The sequence below is a fragment of the Gopherus evgoodei genome, chromosome 1, assembly GCF_007399415.2.
Source record: "Gopherus evgoodei ecotype Sinaloan lineage chromosome 1, rGopEvg1_v1.p, whole genome shotgun sequence".
Classification (NCBI taxonomy): domain Eukaryota; kingdom Metazoa; phylum Chordata; order Testudines; family Testudinidae; genus Gopherus; species Gopherus evgoodei.
In genome coordinates, this window is record NC_044322.1 from 236,567,841 (window position 1) to 236,588,811 (window position 20,971).

At 49.9% G+C, this 20,971-nt stretch overlaps 1 protein-coding gene across 6 annotated transcripts in view; it reads left to right on the forward strand.

The window, feature by feature from the left end:
- LOC115638199 (PHD finger protein 21B-like) overlaps positions 1 to 20,971 on the forward strand; it is a 386,151-nt gene that overhangs the window by 309,964 nt on the left and 55,216 nt on the right. For all 6 annotated transcript variants that reach the window (XR_003997404.1, XR_003997406.1, XM_030539769.1 and 3 more), the window contains one exon: positions 17,394 to 17,486. Coding sequence is in view for 4 of the 6 variants with exons in the window: in XM_030539769.1 (XP_030395629.1) it covers positions 17,394 to 17,486 (93 nt within the window). In the remaining 2 variants the exon portion in view is untranslated. The remainder of the gene's footprint in view (positions 1 to 17,393; positions 17,487 to 20,971) is intronic.

Sequence of the window (20,971 nt, forward strand, 5' to 3'; positions counted from 1 at the left end):
CGGTACCGCTCTCCATCCCGGTACCGGTCATACTCGCGGCACCGCTCGAGATCCCAGTCTCCATCACGGTACTCTCGGCACCGGTCCAGATCCTGGCACCAACGTACCTCTCACAGCCGATCTCGGCATGGTGATGAGAGGCACCGGTCAACCTCCCAGCACCGCGCTGGTCGCAGGTCCCGCTCCCGGCACTGCTATGACTCTCGGTTCCGTTCGCTGGTACCGCACAGACAGGAGTCCAATGGACGCAGAGACCTGGTCCAAGCGACTTCAGCTCCTCCGTGGCCCTCGGGTCATCCATCTGTTTCCTCCCATGCGGACAGTGCCTCCTATGGGGACTCGGATACGCATGCCCATGGCCCGGACCACGGACCTCATCAGTGGTCCTTTTGGACACCTTGGGCGTATCATCAAGCCCAAGGTGAACCGACTGGCCCATCACGCTCTGGTCACTCAGAGCACCGTGTGCCCGAGGCCACCGTCAGCCTACCTCTCCCAGCTGACACAGAGGAAACCAGTGCACACGCACCGGAACCGCATGACCTTCCGGAGACGGAGGTCCCCCCGGACCAGGCATCAATGCAGGACCCACTCGTCCCGGGGCTGTCATCCTCCTCTTTCCCGAATGAGGCAGTAGTGGGGATGTCATCATCGGGACCACCTCCGATTGATCTCCGGTCACACCAGGACCTTCTGCGGCGTGTTGCCCAGAGTATCAACCTGCTGGTAGAGGAGGTTCCAGAGGTGGAGGGACCTTCTCTTCAGGGACCCCTCTCATGAGCAACTCCTCATCCAGGAGGTCCGCAAGTTCCTCTCAATCGGGGCTATAGAGGAGGTACTGGAGGAGTTAAGGGGCAAGGGGTTTTATTCCCAATATTTCCTCATTCCCAAGTCAAAAGGGGGCCTCCGGCCTATCCTAGACTTGCGAGGACTGAACAAATTCATCAAAAAGTTCAAGTTCTGCATGGTATCCCTGGGAACCATTATTCCTTCCCTGGATCCCGGAGATTGGTACACCGCTCTCGACATGCAGGATGCATATTTCCACATAGCAATTTATCCCCCTCACAGGAGGTATCTGCGCTTTGTGGTAAACCATTGACACTACCAATTTACTGTCCTCCCCTTTGGCCTCTCCTCGGCCTCTCGTGTGTTCACGAAGTGTATGGCGGTTGTCGCTGCTTCCCTACGCCGTTGTCGGATACATGTCTTCCCTTACCTTGACCACTGGCTTATCCGAGGGGCCTCCGAGGCACAAGTCATCAGCCATGTGGCCATTATCAAGGACCTCTTTCTGCGTCTAGGCCTGATCATCAACTTAGACAAGTCCACTCTGGTGCCTACGCAGAGGATAGAGTTTATCGGGGCAATGCTGGACTCCAACCTTGCGACGGCCAGTTTACCTCCCCCCCCCCCCAGGTTTCAGGCCATAGTCTCACTTGTCCAAGGTCTTCAGCATTTTCCAACAACCTCTGCCCGCACTTGCCTTGGTCCCCTCGGTCACATGGCTGCATGCACATTCGTCACAAAGCACGCCAGGCTGTGAATGCGTCCTCTCCAAATCTGGCTCGCCTCCATCTATCGGCCACGCAGACGCCATAGACATCATTCTGACAATTCTGCCGAGCGTTCTCGGCTCCCTCGACTGGTGGCAAACGTCCTCCCGGGTGTGTGCAGGACGACCGTTCCATCCTCCCCAGCCCTCCATGTCCCTAACAACAGACGCACCTTCCCTGGGCTGGGGTGCTCACCTAGGGCGCCTGCGCACCCAAGGCCTTTGGTCGTCCCAGGAGTTGACGCTACACATCAATATCCGGGAGCTGAGAGCGGTCCAGCTGGCGTGCCAAGCGTTTCAGCACCATCTGCAGGGCCGTTGTGTTGCAGTCTTCACAGACAACACAACAGCCATGTATTATATAAACAAACAGGGAGGGACGCGGTCCTCCTCCTTGTGTCAGGAAGCGATCCAACTGTGGGACTTCTGCATAGCCCACTCCATAGACCTAGTAGCCTCCTTCCTCCCAGGAGTACGGAACACGCTCGCAGATCATCTGAGCAGGTCCTTCCTGGCGCACGAGTGGTCCATCCGTTCGGACATTCTCCATTCAGTTTTCCGGAGGTGGGGCTTTCCCCAAATAAGCCTCTTTGCCTCCAGGGAGAACAGGAAATGTCAGGTGTTCTGCTCCCTGCAAGGTCGCTCCCTGGGCTCCCTGTCGGACGCGTTCCTCATTCCGTGGACGGGCCACTTCTGTTATGCCTTCCCACCGTTTCCTCTCGTCCACCGAGTTCTGCTCAAGATGCACAGGGACAAAGCCCGCCTTATCCTGATCACTCTAGCTTGGCTGAGGCAGCATTGGTACACCATGCTGCTCGACCTGTCTCTGTCAGACCCGATTCCCCTGCCACTCTGCCCGGACCTAATCACGCAGGACTTCGGCAGGCTACACCACCTGGACCTGCAGTCCCTTCATTTGACTGCATGGCTGCTGGCTGGTTGAGCCAATCGGAGTTGCGTTCTTCAGCCACAGTGCAACAAGTGCTGCTGGGAAGCAGAAAGCCCTCCACGCGATCAACATACCTTGCTAAATGGAAGCGCTTCTGTCACTGATTCACCTAGCAGGACCTTTCTCCGCAATCTGTATTAGTCCCCACTATCTTGGACTATTTATGGTCTCTCAAAGACCAAGGTCTAGTGATCTCTTCGTTAAGAGTGCACCTGGCAGCTATTTCCACCTTCCATCCTGGGGAGGCTGGCAGTTCCGTTTTTTCCCATCCTATAGTTTCCAGTTTCCTCAAGGGCTTGGAGCAACTCTATCCCCAGGTCAGACCACCAGCCCCTACCTGGGACCGGAACCTCGTCTTAACCAGGCTCATGGGGCCCCCCTTTGAGCCTTCAGCCACATGCTCGCTGCTGTACCTGTCCTGGAAGACAGCATTCCTAGTTGCTGTCAACTCGGCTAGACGAGTCTCGGAACTTAGCTTTGACTGCGTATCCTCCGTATACGGTGTTCCATAAGGACAAGGTACAGCTGCGACCACACCCAGCGTTCCTGCCTAAGGTCGTCTCCTCCTTTCACATTAATCAGGACATCTTCCTGCCAGTCATTTTTCCAAAGCCGCACTCATCGCGACGGGAACAGCCGCTGCATACTCTGGATGTCCGCAGGGCTCTCGCGTTTTACATCAAGAGGACCAAACCCTTCCGGCATTCACCTCAGCTATTTGTAGCAGTGGCAGAACGTATGAAGGGTATGGCAATCTCTTCCCAACGGATTGCTTCTTGGGTGACATCCTGTATTCGGACATGCTACGACTTGGCTCATGTTCCGACTGGCCATCTTACCGCCCACTCTACTCGGGCTGAAGCCTCATCTGCCGCGTTCTTGGCCCATGTTCCCATACAGGAAATCTGCCACGCGGCCACCTGATCTTCCGTCCACACCTTTGCATCGCACTACGCATTGGTCCAACAGTCTAGAGACGATGCCACCTTCGGCTCAGCGGTCTTACATTCCGCAACGTCTCGCTCCCACCCCACCACCTAGGTAAGGCTTGGGAATCACCTAACTGGAATGGATATGAGAAAGCACTCGAAAATGAAAATACGGTTACTCACTTTTGTAACTGTTGTTCTTCTTCGAGTGATTGCTCATATCCATTCCAGTTAGGTGTACGCGCCGCGCGTGCACATTCGTCGGAAAACTTTTACCCTAGCAACTCAGTGGGCCGGCAGGTCGCCCCCTAGAGTGGCGCCACCATGGCGCTCCATATATACTCCTGCCGGCCCACCCGCTCCTCAGTTCCTTCTTACCGCCCGTGTCGGTCGTTGGAACAGTGGAGCGCGGCTTAGCTGACCTCCACTTCCCTAGCTACTCGTTTTCTCGTATATAATTATGCAGTTATAACACTTTTATATATATATTTGTATGGTTATACGTGTTTCTTTGCTAACATGGTTAGTTTAGTTAGCGGGGTTCAGGAAGTAGCCCCTTCCATGAGCCCAGTGCCGGAGCCATGAATGGCTCACCGGGTTTTCAAAAGGGGCCCGGCTTGCCAGAAGCCGCGGCCGAAGAGAGACCTACATGGCTCCTGTTTGAAGTGCCTCAGGGAATCACACTTGACAGATAAGTGCCCCATTTGCAAGGCTTTTAAGCCGAGAACAAAAGGTGCGGGACTTTCACTTGCCCCTCCACCTTGGGCGCGGAGCGATGTTCAAGCGGCGGGCAGAAGCGCCTCCTCGGCACCGGACCCCGCCGGTACCACCAAGGCCTTTCGGCACCGACCGTCGCCGGCACCGATGTCGACTCGGCACCGTTCCCTTCTTCCGAGGTCGAGAGAGTCTACGATTCCTGCTGGTGCCTGGCGGCTCCCCGGCACGCGCCGTGGTTGAGCCCCCTGCTCCCGCTACTTCCGTGCCACCTGCATCGCAGCCAGAGAGCTCGCCTCAGTTGCGTTATCCGGCCTGCAGAGGCACCGATGACTTCGGCTCCGTCGATTCCAGTCCCCCAGGACCAGGGAATCCGGTGCCTGGCAGCTCCCCGGCTCGCGCCGTGGTAGAGCTTACTGCTCCTGCTGCTTCTGTGCCAGCTGCACCACAGCTAGACAGCTCGTCTAAGATGGCTCGCCCGGCACCGACGACGTCGGCACCGTTGATCCCGGTCCCACGAGGGCCGTAGAATCCGGTGCCTGACGGCTCCCCGGCACGCGCCGTGGTTGAGCGTATTGCTCCTGCTGCTTCCGTGCCAGCGGCACCGCAGCCAGAGAGCTCGTCTAGTCGGATCGCCCGGCGCTGACACCTACTACGGCACCGATGACGTCGTCACCGTCGATCCCGGTCCCATAAGGGCCGTAGAATCCGGTGCCTGACGGCTCCCCGGCACACGCCGTGGTTGAGCGTATTGCTCCTGCTGCTTCCGTGCCAGCGGCACCGCAGCCAGAGACCTCGTCTAGTCGGATCGCCCGGCGCTGACGCCTGCTACGGCACCGATGACGTCGTCACCGTCCATCCCGGTCCCACAAGGGCCGTGGAATCCGGTGCCTGCGGCTCCCCGGCACGCGCCGTGGTTGAGCGTATTGCTCCTGCTGCTTCCGTGCCAGCGGCACCGCAGCCAGAGGGCTCGTTTACGTCGGATCGCCCGGCACCGACACCTGCTGCGGCACCGATGGCGTCGGCACCGTCGATCCCGGTCCCACACGGGCCGTAGAATCCGGTGACTGACGGCTCCCCGGCACGCGCCGTGGTTGAGCGTATTGCTCCGGCTGCTTCCGTGCCAACGGCACCGCAGCCAGAGGGCTCGTCTACGTCGGATCGCCCGGCACCGACACCTGCTGCGGCACCGATGGCGTCGGCACCGTCGATCCCGGTCCCACACGGGCCGTAGAATCCGGTGCCTGACGGCTCCCCGGCACGCGCCGTGGTTGAGCGTATTGCTCCGGCTGCTTCCGTGCCAATGGCACCGCAGCCAGAGAGCTCGTCTACGTCGGATCGCCCGGCACCGACACCTGCTGCGGCACCGATGACGTCGGCACCGTCGATCCCGGTCCCGCAAGGGCCGTAGTATCCGGTGCCTGACGGCTCCCCGGCACGCGCCGTGGTCGAGCTAATTCTCCGGCTGCTTCCGTGCCAACGGCACCGCGGCCAGAGGGCTAGTCTAAGTCGGATCGCCCGGCACCGACACCTGCTGCGGCACCGATGACGTCGGCACCGTCGATCCCGGTCCCGCAAGGGCCGTAGAATCCGGTGCCCGACGGCTCCCCGGCACGCGCCGTGGTTGAGCGTATTACTCCCGCTGCTTCAGTGCTGACGGCACCCCAGCCAGACGGCTTATCTAACTCAGTTCTCCCGGCACCGGCACCTGCCGAAGCTCTGATGACCTCGGTACCATGGATCCCGGCCCCACGAGGGCCGTCGAATCCGGTGCCTGACAGCTCCCCAGTACGCACTGTGGTTGAGCCTGCTGTTCCCTGCGCGCCGGAGATGTTACCAACGGCGAGGGCTCTCAGTGCCATGACGGAGTCAGTGCTGCCTGACCCGGGCACCGCCGGTACGGGTAATACAGTCTCTTCAAGGGACTGTCCCCTGTCAGTACAGCAGAGCGGCACCGTCTATGATCACGGTCCCGCAGACGCTCCAAGTCCTGTCGGCACGCCGGATACCACTGGCAGTCCCGGTACTGTTTTCCTCGGTACTGGTCACACTCACTGCACCGGTCGGTATCCCGTTCGCCGACCCGCTATCGGCACCGTTCCGACATCTGGCACCGGGGCAGGTACCTTGACTCCTGTAGCTCTTCTCCGAGCCTCGAGATCTCGGTCGACCTCCCGACACCGTTCTGGTTGCGGGTCTGGATCTCGTTCCAGGTACCGATACGCCTCCCGATGCCGGTCCCCGGTGCCGAGTTGGGCAAGGTCCGAGTGAGTCAGAGACTCGGCCCGTGCCCTCTTTTAGTACCTCCATGGCCGTCCGGACACGCATCCGTGTCACCCCATATGCGCGGATTTTATGCTCAGGACCACGATCCTGATATCATGGCCAGCGGGCGCCAGCCCCGAAGCAGAAAGAGCCTTGGCGAATGCAAGGTGTACTCTGCAGGGGCCCTGCACCTCTGGGTAGCAAAGCAACAAGCCTTGCTTAGCTGCGATAATTATAGCACCTGGGTGGAGGAGTTTCTCCCTCGAACCTCCCACCTAGAGTTCGCTGCCGTCTTGGAGGACGGGGGAAAGAATTTACCCTTTGTTGGTAAAGGCATCTTCGCGGCAGAGACAGCCCCAGACTGCGAAGCCTGCTGGACAATAGGGTCCTAATGCGTTTCAGCATGTATACGCCTGCGACCAAACGCAGGCCTTTATGGCCCCAGCCGCCATACTCTGTGCCTAGCCAGAGGCAGAACTCTGGAAAACGGCAAGGCCAAGGTGGTCGCAGACAAACGTCAGGCCCCCTGAAAAGCCAAAGTCAAGGTCCCTCGCAATTACCACTGGGACCAAAGACGGACCTTCCAAGGTTCGCCGGAGGGCGGTGTACCAGTCGCAGGACGGGATCCTGATCCCGCTTTCTCCTGGCATGGCCCCAGTTACTTTTAGATCGCTGGGTCCTGCGCACGATGGAGCATAGGTACCACCTTAAAATTGCTCCAGCCCTGTCCCCCTTCAGCGGACGAAAGGGGCTAGGGGTTTTACTCCCGTTATGCCCTAGTCCCCCACTCGACCACAGGTCAGACCTCCCTGGTCCTGCATGGACTCAACCGGTTTGGTATAAGGTTGAAGTTCTGCATGGTATCCCTGGGAACCATTATTCCATCCTTGCCTCCGGAAGGCTACTATGCCGCCCTGGATAGGAAGGACGCGTACTTTTGCAATGCCATCTTCCCTCCGCATGGGAGATGCCTCCGCTTTATAGCCAGCGGTGAATACTCCCGGTTTACGGCCATAGTCGCCGCCTACCGTAGCTATGTCGGATATGCGTTTTTCCGTATTGGGACGATTCGCTTATCCGAGGAGACTCTGACACACAAACCACTCAGCCCGTGGGCATCGTCACGGTCTTATTCACAGATCAAGGCCTGATGATTACTAATAGAGCAATCCGCTCTGGTTCCCACGCAGAGGTTGGGCTTCCTAGGGGCTATCTTGGTCTCCTACCTAGCCGGAGCCTGCTTATCGCAACTGCGGTTTTAGGCGATGGCATCAATCATCTGAGGTCTGAAGGCTTTCCCAACGACCTCAGCTCGTTCTTGTCTCAGTCTCCTGGGTCCATGGTTGCCCGCAAGTTTGTAACCAAACGCGCCAAGCTCCGCCTCCGTCCTCTCCAAGTCCGGCCCACCTCGGCGTACCGCTTGGACAGGGAGCCAATGGTCATGGTAGTCACCGTTCCCTCGAACGCCTTAGGCTCCCTAGGGTGGTGGCTAACTCCCTCCTTGGTGTGGACAGGATGCGGTTTCATCCGCCCCAGCCCTCACTGCCCCTGACGGCGGACGCATCATCTCTCTGCTCGAGTGCTCATGGTCACCTCCGAGCTTAAGGCCTTCGGTCTTCTAGGGAGCTGGCATTCCTCATTAATGCCCCAAAAATGAGAGTAGTCCGCCTGGCATGCCAGGGGTTCCATCGGCAGCTGCGAGGCCGTTGTATCTCGGTGTTTACAGCCAACACAATGGCCAGGTGCTTCATAAGCATTCAGGGGGGACATAGTCCTCCCCCCTTTTTTGTCAGGAGGCCATCCATTTCCGGGTCTTTTGCATGGCCCACTCGATGGAGCTGGCGACGTCCTTTCTCCCAGGCGTTCGGAACGTCTTATCTCTTTGACTCAGCAGGTCTTTCCTGTCTTACGAGTCATCACTCTGCCCCATGTGAGGCGTCCCGCTTTCCGGAAGTGGAAATGGTTCCTCACACAGACCTGTTCGCTCACCGCGAGTGCAGGAAATGCCAGGTGTTCTGCTCCTTCCAAGGTCTCTCCTCGGAATCGATCTTGGACGCATTCCTGATGCCGTGGAACGGCCAACTGCATTATGCCTTCCCGCTGTTCCCACTGGTTCGTTACGTCCTGCTCAAATTCCGCAGGGGCGGAGCGTGCATCATCATGATCACTCCAGAGTGGTCCAGGCAGCACTGACATACCACGTTGCTCGGCCTGTCAGCCCAGACCTCATCACTCAGGGCAATGACAGGCTTCGTCACTTGGACCTGCAGCCTCTTCGCCTCACGTACCTGAGTCGGGGTGACAGGCAGCCTTCCGCCTGGTCAACGTACCGAGCCAGGTGGAAGCGTTTCCTTTACAGCTGCAGTACGCTCGATCTTGCTCCTGCTGAGGTCTCGATCCCCTCTATTTGGCCTGCCTCTGGCCTTCAGCGGCAGGATCTGGCGGTATCATCGCGGAGGACACTCTCAGTGGCCATCCCTACCTTCCAGCAGGCTAAGATGGACGTTCAGTGTCCCACTATGGGTTCGAGGCCCTCAAGGGCTTGGAGCGCTTGCACCCTCGGGTGCGCCGCCCAGCCCCGCCCTGGGGCCTCAACCTAGTCTTGGCCAGACGGGTCTCTGAGATCAGAGCTCTTACGAAGGTTCCACAAAGACAAGGTGCAGTTATGACCGCACCCGGCTTTCCTCCCTAAGGTGTTTTGGCCTTTCATGTTACCCACAGCTCAACGCAATGGGCATAACCGTTGCACTCCTTGGACATCTGGGGAGTGCTCGCATTATGTTGTGCTGACAGAATCATTTCCTAAGGTGCCCCAGCTCTGCCCCGGTAGCGGGCCAAAGGGAGGGCTTGCTTGTTTTCCTCTCAGAGGATCTCATCTTGGGTGATGGCGGACATCCCCACTTGTTATGATTTGGCTCATATTTCCCCAAGCCACATCACCGTGCATTCTACCAGGGCTCAGGCTTCATCTGCCGCCTTGCTGGCTCGTGTTTCTACCCACGAGACCTGTCGCGAAGCTCCATTGGTCCTCGGTCCTTACCTTTGCTTCGCAGTATGCCCTGGTTCAAGAGAGGCTGTAGCCTCTGGCTCGGCAGTTTTATTCTGCCACATTTCACTCCGACCCCACCGCCTTTGTAAGGCTTGGGATTCACCTAACTGGAATGGATATGAGCAATCACTCGAAGAAGAAAAGACGGTTACTCACCTTTGTAACTGTTGTTCTTCGAGATGTGTTGCTCATATCCATTCCGCACCCGCCCTCCTTCCCCACTGTCGGAGTAGCCGGCAAGAAGGAACTGAGGAGCGGGTGGGCCGGCAGGAGTATATATGGAGCGCCATGGTGGCGCCACTCTAGGGGGCGACCTGCCGGCCCACTGAGTTGCTAGGGTAAAAGTTTTCCGACGAATGTGCACGCGCGGCGCGTACACCTAACTGGAATGGATATGAGCAACACATCTCGAAGAACAACAGTTACAAAGGTGAGTAACCGTCTTTTCTTCGAGATGTGTTGCTCATATCCATTCCACACCTGCCCTCTTTCCCCACTGTCGGAGTAGCCGGCAAGAAGGAACTGAGGAGCGGATGGGCCGGCAGGGGTATATATCGGGCGCCATGGCAGCGCCACTCTAGGGGGCGCCCTGCCGGCCCGCCGAGTGTTGCTAGAGTAAAAATCTCCGACGAACGTGCACATGGCGCATGCACACCGAACTGGAATGGATATGAGCAACACATCTCGAAGAACAACAGTTACAAAGGTGAGTAACTGTCTTTTTTAGAGTGCTGGGAGAGCTCTCTCCCAGCACTGTGTTGTGACTACACAAGCCATGTTAAAGTGCTGCCACAGCAGCACTTTAGCATTGCCAGTGTAGATTAGCTCTAAAAGCCTACACAGTATCTTAAGCAGAGTTCTAATAGACCACACAGTAGAGATCTGGGGGGAAAACATGCTCCTGGGGCTTAATCTGATCATCCACATTGGAGGTCTGCGCACTGCTTGGCTGCTACCAGGCTGCTCATCCTCTTTTTTTCATCTTTCCTTGTTCAGCCTTTGTTCATCTAATTCCTTTCTCCCCTCCCTTGTGTAACTTCACTTTTCACATTTTTTGACTTTCACTTGTCCTTTCCTCTCTGCTTACATCTCCCAAGCTTTTGAGAATGAATTGCTTTGAGAAAGTCATTGGTTTAGAACAAGAGCAGCAGTGGAGATGAAAGTGTTGCAGCTATTTGCTAAATTATCTCCGTTGTATTAGATTAAAAACAAGACTTGTTTTCAAACTTTCCTTGGAAACTTCTAGTCCTTTTCCATGCACATTCTTTGGTTACACAGGAACAATTGGATTTTTGTTGGTTTTTAAGCCAGTTGTGTCATACTGTGGCTTTTTCAGATTATCATTTTATTACTGAGTGAGCTCTACTTAATTTAGGGACCCATGCAAAAGCTCTTTTTTTTTTCTTCAGTACTCTCTTTGGCTGCTTACAGTCCTTAATACCTCTTTAAAGCCTGCTGTTAGGTGTCATTTACCCAGGATATAGAAGCTGCAGAAGGTCACCAACTCAATGGACTTGCTGGGGTTCCTGTCTTTGGACAGCTGTGGACTGGTCATGAAAGGAGACCCTCTCTGAAAGCCAGAGAGCTGGACTCTGTTCTATGTAGATCACCACAGGGGGGAGTTTGGAAGCAGGCTGGAGATGTGACCATAGGATCTGTGATCACGTGTATCCATTAACCATTAACATCAGTATATGGGAGACATAAGGTTTGAGGTTCCGTTTCAGCCCAGGGTCTAGGATAGTGATTGTGGGTCTACCCTGTGCCCTGTGTGTAGGCTAGGCCTAGGATAAGTGCTCCTCCGTATAAGGGTTGCTATATCAGGAAATATTTGTGAAAGGTAAATTAGTTTGTCTGTATTTAAAAGTTTCTCTCAGTAAAAAAGACCCTAAATCTGGCTTAAACATGTAATATCAAATCAAAAGAATTCGGGTAAACTGAATGAGGATTCTTTACCTTCCCTCCATTACTAGCTTCCTTCCCATACTAGAAGTATATAGCAGTGTAGGTATTTCAGAGGGTCAGCAGAAACCCTCACAGACAGCAGATAAAGGAGAGATTTGAAGTTATCTTTGACTTTTATAGTCCTTTTTTATTAAAATGCTTAGAGCTGTAAATGTAGTAATAAGAAACTCATTTATCTTGACAAAAGTGCTGCTATAAACTATTCTGCACTCATAAAATAACCTTTTAAATTATTGTTTCTGCTGGTATCGATAAATTCATACAAAGTGCTTAAAGGTCAGGCATTGCCAGAAAAATGTCTTTTCAGCTTGTTAATTAAAGGTTTATAAGAATGTGCACCAGCTTGCTCCTTTGACAAATGGAGGGGGGAAGACACCCAAAATGGAAGAAAGAGATAGAATGGCAGCAATGAGAGACAAATGGCTAAGCCCAGCCTACGCTCACCATGAAATGTATGGGTCGCTTATGAGATAGCTGGTATCTCTGAAGGAGAAAAACAAGTTATCTACATTTGTGGAGAGGGGGATCTTGATTACAGTCCTCATGGAGACAATGTGGTTGAATATTTGAAGCTGAGAGCAAGGGACCTGATTCACCACTGTTACTCCAGGTCTGCACCAAATTACGTTACTGAGAAACAGGAATGATATAAAGATGAACCACATCACCTCATATTTCAGCTCTTACTCCTAAACCTCAGTACTTCCATAAGAATATGACGAAGATCTCCCCCCCTTTTTTTATTGTATCCCCGAATCAGCATGGAGGCATTGTTTCAGGTAGCTAGAGCTTGATTCACCACTCTGCGATTCAAGTTTAAAAGGAGTGAACTGGAGTAACACCTGAGGCATTGGGATTAGAAGGGGAGTGAGCAAACTTTTTGGCCCGAGGGCCACATCTGGGTATAGAAATTGTGTGGCGGGCCATGAATGTTCACGAAATGGAGTTTGGGGTGCGGGAGGTGGTGAGAGCTCCGGCTGGGGGTGCAGGCTCTGGGGTGGGGCTGGGGATGAGGGGATTGGGGTGCAGTAGGGTGCTCTAGGCTGGGACTTGAGGGGTTTGCAGGATGGGAGGGGGATCAGGGCTTGGGGCAGGGGTTTGGGCATGCGGGGTGTTGCTCAGGGGTACAGACTCCAGGCAGCGCTTACCTCAAGCAGCTCCCGAAAGCAGCAGCAGCATGCCCCTCTCTGGCTCCTATGTGAAGGATCAGCCAGGTGGTTCTGCTGTGCACTGCCCCATCCGCAGGCGCCACCCATGCAGCTCCCATTGGCTGTGGTTCCTGGCCAATGGGAGCTGCTGGGGCAGTGCTTGGGGCAGGGACATTGTGCGGAGCGGAGCCCCCTGGCTTCCCCATGCATAGAAGCCAGAGCAGGGACATGCTGCTGCTTTCGAGAGCCATGTAGAGTGACCCCTGACCCTGCTCCCCAGCTGGAGCGCCGGAGTGGGGCAAGCCCCAGGCCCCGCTCCACAGCAGGAGCTGGAGGGCCGGATTAAAATGGCTGGCAAGTCAGATGCGGCCCATGGACCGTAGTTTGCCCACCCCTGGATTAGAAGATCTGTCTTCTGTTCCCAGCTCTGCCACTTCTTCACCCTGGATACTTAACTTTGCTTCTGACCCTCAGTTCTGACATCATAGAATGGAGATGATAATACTAAGGCCTTGGCTACACTGGTGCTTTACAGCGCTGCAACTTTCTCGCTCAGGGGCATGAAAAAAACACCTCCCTGAGCGCAGCAAGTTACAGCGCTGTAAAGCGTCAGTGTAAACAGTGCCCCAGCGCTGGAAGCGCGGCTCCCAGCACTGCAAGCTAATCCCCACAGGGAGGTGGAGTACCTGCAGTGCTGTGAGAGCTCTCTCCCAGCGCTGGCACTGCGACCACACTTGCACTTCAAAGCGCTGCCGTGGGAGCGCTCCCGCAGCAGCGCTTTGGAGTTTTCAGTTTAGCCAATCCCTAACCCACCTTAGCAAAGGGGTTGAGATTCTTATCTGAAAGGCACTATAGATAAGTGCAAAGTATTTATTCTTTATTATTCATCTTCTTCTGCTAATGTGCTGACTTGAACTATTTTAATTGTCCAAACAAAGAGAGATAAACAGTAAGCAAACAGCACAAATAGTGAAAAGTAAATTGTATTTTTTAAAATTATCTCAATTTTTTGTACTCCTTGATGCTGTAAGAAATATATGTAAGAACATTTTGGATTTTTCTTCCACCTTCAACATGTGAGATTTACCCTGGCAATACCCTTTAAATATTTAAACAGCAGTTCTTTAATATCAAAAAGTTGGTAAACCCTAAGCTGCATCTCTTGTACTGAAAATTTCATAACTGAAGAATGCCATAATTTGTTTTCATTCTCTTGAGAGATAGCAGCAGTACTCAGAGCTTCTTCAGGGAAATAAATCTAGAGCATTTTTTGAGAGTGTAGGTGACAGGACTAATGATAGCTTCATTTGAAAACACAGCCAGAATGTGTTGTCCATGGATGTCAGAGCAATGAACTAAGAATATAGTACAAAGTAGCTTCTGGAGTTCCCCTTTTTTCTCCTCCCATCCCCGTACCACTTTTGGCTCAATCTTTCTGTATTGTAAAGGTATCAGAACTGCTTCTATAATGCATACATAGGTTAAGATGAGGTCTTTTTTCAGAGGAATATGATGGGAAAACTCTTAATTTTTCTTAGAGGTTTATGTTTGTTTTTTTTTAAGATCACATGTTTGAAGAAGTCCAAGAAAGGTATTTTCAATATGGAATTTTGTTTACAGTATCTTACTTGTTGACAGCTGTTTCTTAAATAACTTTTGGTTAATTGGACTCCTTGTTTCATGTTCAATTCTCAATCCTTTCATTAGCAACACTTTTTATTCTAATCTGGGATGCACTGTTGTGCAATCTGAAAACCATTTTGTTGTGTGTTTACAGTATGTTTTCAGTGTATGTAACTGCATGTCTAAAATTTGTTGACAATGAAAGATGCAACCATTTTGACTCCAGCTCAGAGAAGTGGGGGACTTTTTATATTAACTTGCTAGTAGAGGGCATGCATACATATGAGAGCTCTTCCTCTTTACTCTAAATGTTAGAACAGTCATGAGCAAGATTTTAGGTGGAGAGGTTGGAGGTTGACTGCCCTGTACCTTCTGTCATCATTCACACAAGGGTAAAGTGGGTGTAAAATCCAAAGGGCAGTGTTTAAGACTTGCTTTGCATTGGTGTAAATGACTCAGGGTTCAGACCACTGAAGAATCAGGCCCAGTTGTTGAGGAAGGGGATGCCTTTTTAACTAGCTTAATTAATGCTCACAGAAGGTGGTACGTTAACACTATTGGGAAAGGTAATCCTATGGCCACAGAGTGCGCAGCATGGACAGCAGCAGTGTGATCTTTCCTTTGCCATCCTGTCAATATACTACACTGTAGCCAATGTAATACCTGCACGATAGCGCTCTTTCTGCCCTTAAGCCATCTGGTGAGACTACCAGCAAGAGTGCCTTTTGTGATGGGAATGCTTCACCAAGAGAAACTGAGCAGACCACTAACTCATTTTACCCAGGCTGCTGAATAGCCAATAGGGTTCAATGATTTTCAACCAATGACTTTAAGAGAAAACATTCTATGGTCTAAGATAAATTGTGAATGTCCAGCTGTTTCTAGGTTACTATTTGGGCACTGTAACAGGGTGGTTCATAGTTGGAGTCCAGCCAACCCTGATTACAGAATGTGTCACATCTGGGAGAGAACAAGGTGATTGCCCTATAAATAGCAGCAGGAGGCTGTAATAAAGGGGGGACGCACAGGAAAGTGTAGAGAGACACAGGGAGTGTGAAGGACTCCTGCGGGGAAGACCCTGAGACCAAGGGTATGTCTACACTGCAATAAAAAACCCATGGCTCTAAATCTTAGAGCCCAAGTCAGCTGACTCAGGCTCATGGGAGGAGGACCTGGGAGGACAGCTATAAGAAGAGACTGGGACAGAAGAAGAGCTCTGGCTGTGAGAGAAGACACCAGAGCTGAGTGTGGACTGCTGTGTGGGAATAGATTTTATTTTGGGACCCTGAGGATTATTAAGAACTGTGGTGGTTATTAAACCAGCCACAGGCTGAGGATGTTGTTATCTCCATGAAAGCCCGTGTGAGGCTTGCAAGAGGGGCTTAAAGGGCCAAGGTGCTTGCAGAGTGACCTCTGACCACAACAGGGCCATCAGTAAATGACCACCCTGGTACAGGCACATTAGTAACCTCATTATTGTAACAGAAGTAACCTCATTATTCTTACTACAAAGAAGATTGGAATGGAGGGAGAACCTGAATCGTAGAGTAGCAAATTTAAACGGTCATCTCCTCCACTGTTGTTTGAAATGTTGTATGTTCTTTTTCGTTTTCATCTTAGAGGGCAGAAGGGCTGGGCTCACTTGTTTCCAGTTTATACTGACGTAAAGGAAGGAGCTGAGTCCCCAGCAATGGGCTGTCTGCTGGGGTGGAAGCTGAGTAGTAGAAAGTGGCTACAATTTTCCTTTTTTCGCAGAGCCTGCAGGATACCAACACCACACACCAAGTGCCTGGCACTGATTGGGTAGGGAGGCAGGAGGAGGTGGTGATTCAGATAATCCACAATACAACCTCTACTTGTGAGCTTCCAATGGCGCTGCTGTGTGTAATCTATGTGAGATTACTATGGTGAAAACACTGCCTGATCTTTCCCCTTCTGATGCAAAGGTCTTCACTTGCACATGGAGGTACCATTTACACCCACTGCTACAAGGAGATGTAAAAACAGCTCACTCTGTTTTTCTCTCAAGGCACCATTGTAGCCTGCCATGCTCTTTTTCAGAGGGACATTTCTGATTAGTACTCAAAAATAACTTGTTCTTGCAAAAATGATGAGAGAAAGAGAGAGAGAAGGAGCTACAGAAGCACTGACACTGCAAAGACAAACTCGTGAACTCCACTGGTCTATAGGACTCAACTACTCCCAGTTCAAGTTCTAATCTTTGCTGAATACAAAATAAAACAGTTTTATAGATTTGGATGATGGAATAGTTGGGTTAGGAGAGCAGAGGAATGGATCAAAACAAATTTCAGAGGGAGAGGTATTTCTAATCTCTCATCACAGAAACGTATGTTACTCTCCAGCCTACTGATAACCAACTGCAATCTCAAAGCATAAAGAAAATAACTGGATATCAAGTATCACTTCAGTTGCCCAATATGTCTGAAGTAAATCTCATATAGGTTAAAATGAAGAACCAAGTCTTTTTTAAATGTTGAAAACAATTGTAACCTAAAGAAGAGAAGAATGTATAGGTAGAGTATGTTTGAGTCGTGGTAACTGACATATTGGCTCAAAATGAGTGTATCCTGTAGCTGTTTTAGATTCCTAGATACACTGTTGCACCTCCATAGGTTGCATTCTGCTTTTGGATTTGATGGGACTGTAACAGATCAGCATACACCAAATCTTGTTTTTACGATAAAAATATAATATACTCTTTAAACTCACTGAACTTTTAAAGGTAGCTTGGCAATGTGTAATGTAAATCTTTAAATCCCACTTTTTGAAAAATGAAGGCAGCATGTATCTCTTTTCCTTGGATGACTTTTGAAAACATGCTACTGCACAAACCAACCTTGAACTTGACAGAGTACTAAAATTCCTTTAAAATAACTAGGATGGTATGCATTACAAGACAAATCCTTCGTACTCGGTATTGCAAAATGTTCCACAGAGACAATAGATCATAATTAAGGACGCTTTTAAGAGAAGATTAAAGAGGGGAAACAATTCTCTGTCTCAGAAGAAGGGAGGGAGAGAGAGTTCCAAATGGACTGAAATGCTACAGTGTGTTACTTCCAACTGCGAAGAGCCAAATACAGGCAGAGAATAGTTGGGTAGGTTTCAGTCTGTCTGTGGAGAATTTTGAAAGTGCCATTGTTTCAAACCCTGTTCAACTATTTTCTTCCGGCAGGCTTTGGGAACTATCACTGCAGTGCCCATTAAAGTTCCTCAGGTCAGCTCCTTGCAGAGGTTGGCAGGACAAGGACCAGCAGTGCTACCTCAGGTAACAATACTATTTCAATTTTTTGTGTGGAATTATTTGAACTGAATTCCAAATCTGATATTTAATTAGTCTTTTCTATGCCTCTTTGGTGTCCAGCCCTGTCACAGCTAGCGCACGCAGTTGACTGAATAAAAACTAAAGGCTTGAACCTGTAAATTACTGAACATCTTGGCTTCAGTGCTAGTTAAGCAACCTGGTTGTGATTTTCCCAATCTGGAAGAAAACAAACCACTAGGTTTTCTTCTAGGAGTATGTGATGATTGTTGGGGAAGGAGGAACACTGGGGTGAAAACAGTGAAAGACCCCATGTCATGGTCTAATTCCCCACTCTGAACCTTAGCGTCCAAAAGATGGGGTACCAGCATGAATTCCTCTAAGCACAATTACCAGCTTACAACCTGTAGCGCTGCCACCAACCAGGAATTCCAGTGCCTGGTACACTCTGGTCCCCACAAAACCTTGCCCGGGGACCCCCAAGACCCAGACCCTCTGGATCTTAACACAAGGAAAGTAAACCCTTTCCCTCACCGTTGCCTCTCCGAGGCTTCCCCTCCCTGGGTTACCCTGGAAGGTCACTGTGATTCAAACTCCTGGAATCTTGAAATAGAGAGGAAAATGCACCTTCCCCCCTCCTTCTCTCTTCCCCTCCCAGATTCTCCCTGAGAGAGACAGTAATCCTAACACAGAGAGAAATTAGCCTCTCTCTCCCCTTTCCCTCCTTTCTCCCCATCAATTCCCTGGTGGATCCAGACCCCGTCCCCTGGGGTCTCACACCAGAATTAAAAAAAACAATCAGGTTCTTAAACAAGAAACTTTTAATTAAAGAAAGAAAAAACAGTAAAAATTATCTTTGTAAATTTAAAAAAATGGAATAGGTACAGGGTCTTTTAGCTATAGACACTGGGAATACCCTCCCAGCCTAAGTATTCAAGTACAAATTACAATCCTTTCAGCAAAATATAAATTTGAACTCCTTCCAACCAAATACACATTTGCAAATAAAGAAAACAAACATAAGCCTAACTCGCTTTATCTACCTAGTACTCACTATTCTGAACTTATAAGAGCCTGTATCGGAGAGATTTGGAGAGAAGCCTGGTTGTATGTCTGGTCCCTCTGAGCCCCCAGAGTAAACAACAACCAAATTCTAACAGCACACACAAAACTTCCCTCTCTCAAGATTTAAAAGTATCCTGTCCTCTGATTGGTCCTCTGGTCAGGTGACACCCAGGCTCACTGTTCTTGTTAACCCTTTCCAAGCAAAAGAGATATGAAGCACTTTTGTTCTATTAACTCTTACTTATCTGTTTATGACACCCCAAGAAAACTACTAAGTATTTTATGAAATGGAAAAGCAAAATGAGCAATAAATGTGCTATACAAAATGAACCTCAAACCTGAAAAGGTCCTTAGATTGTCCTAAATGAAAAGCTTACAACTCTGTAAATAAAACAAAGGATCAGCGCCTGATTTCCTAGGGGCACTGGCATTCTAGAGGTATCTTACCTCTCTAAAACTGTGTGCAATATGAAGGTCAGCTGTAGGCAGGGGAAAAGGGGGAGCGCTGAAGATGCTGTCCCTAGGGGCGCAGAAGGTGTAAATCCGGCCCTGCAAAGGATGCAACTAGAGAGATTCCCAGTCTATGAACTAGTTAGGCCTGTTGTTTCTGGCCTTAGAGACCCATACACTTAAAGCAAGTAAATTAGTTAATCGAACCTTGATTCCCCTTCCCTGCCCTCCCTTCCCCCCCACCCCCGCAACTTTCTGTCATTTTAACTGGTTGACTTGTGACACAATTCATCTTCTTCACAAAAAAGGTTTGAAGTAGAGATCCAGATCTTCTGTTTAATATTCTAGAATAGAAGGATGAAACAGGATTAAATTTACATCAGTCACATTTCAGCCTCTTCTTCTGGTGCTGGGTTCAATCATGATCCAACCTATTTGGGAATCGGTCATGCTTGCTAAGTAGTAGGCAGGTTCCATAGTAGTTCGTGAATTGTTTTTTGATTTTTTTCTTTGTGTGGTTTGAGTTTATTATTACGTCTGATAGTATTCTTCAGCCTGTTGATCAGTCATGTCCTTCTAAAACCTTCAGTTGCTTTTAGTACGGTTTTTTTACTAAGTTTAGTGCCTCTCTTTAAAATCTGTCATTGTGTAAGATGCTTGTTTTATTTGTGTAAAATGCTTGCTTTATTTTGATGAAATTCCTCTTCATGCTCATTGGAAATTTCAGCATACCTTACGGTAGTTGGATGCAAATTCAGATATTCGTTCTCAGGTGTCATTATGAAGCTGCTGCAGTAAGTCACATTTTCAGACAATCAACTAAGAGACTACGGGTGGCAGCAAGATTTTTGAATTTTCACAGTGTGCTTTACTTTCTCTTAAATAGTGTACAGAACACACAGGTTTAGAATGATTGCATCTGAAATTCTTTCATATTCTTAATTGTATTTGTGTTGTCTGAGCAAATGGCAAAGACCTCCATTGTATGTCATCTTCAGCAAGTTTCTCACAATACTCAGTGGTTTTCTTTTCAGATACAGAGTTAACGGCAGTAAGTGGAAATGCATTTTTCCGTCTGTAGCCATTAGCAAGTCATTTCTCATGTCTGAGCAATCACCTAATATTAATGTCAGTGTTGGTTCTTTTAATTCTTTTATATTGTTTCTTCACATGCATTTAGTAGTAGACCTGTGAATTAAAATGTCTCTGGAGGAGTACATTGAGGAAAAAGCACTTCAATTATTTCTTTTCATTGTTCAGTTTGTAGAAGGCATAAAAGAAGGTTATAGTTTCCTTATCAAGTTCAAGTTTGCTTTTCAGTTTTATGGCATAATCACATATTCATTTTTGGGGTATCAAAGATGAACAGAGCTGCTGTTCATGAAAGAAGATGTTGAAGAACTGCTGGAAAACCTGTAACAGGGTCTTAAAGTAATATTAAGATGACAGTGATGGCATCACAGATGTCGCACTCCTACAGTCATCCGTGTTCTGTTCTTCTTATGTAGACAAACTGTCATTCAGTTCTACATTTGATCTTGAAGAATCAGAAAAAGCTGATTTTCTGCACTTTTCTAAGAGGAGCACGAATCCTTTATATCTTGTTACTTAACAATTCTTGACAATATTAACAGTTTACTTTTGAAGAATTATCAGTTTTCATTACTTCAGTCCATTCAGTTATATGTTTTCTACCACTGCTTTTGACTTCAGGCATGTTGAGTCAGACATTCATACATTGTAGTTCAGTGATTATAAAATACCAATCACCTATTCTTCAGTATTAATCATCAGTTTTCACACTTACTATAGTTAAAATGAGAAACAGCCACATAGTGAATTCATCATTGTGAAAACTAAAGAATGAAAATGAAGATGAGCTAGCCAGTCTGTATAGAACCACATTATCAGATTCCCTACTCACCTTTCAACAGTTTCTAATTCTCCTTCTTCAAGCCGTGCCTTTCTATCCAGCC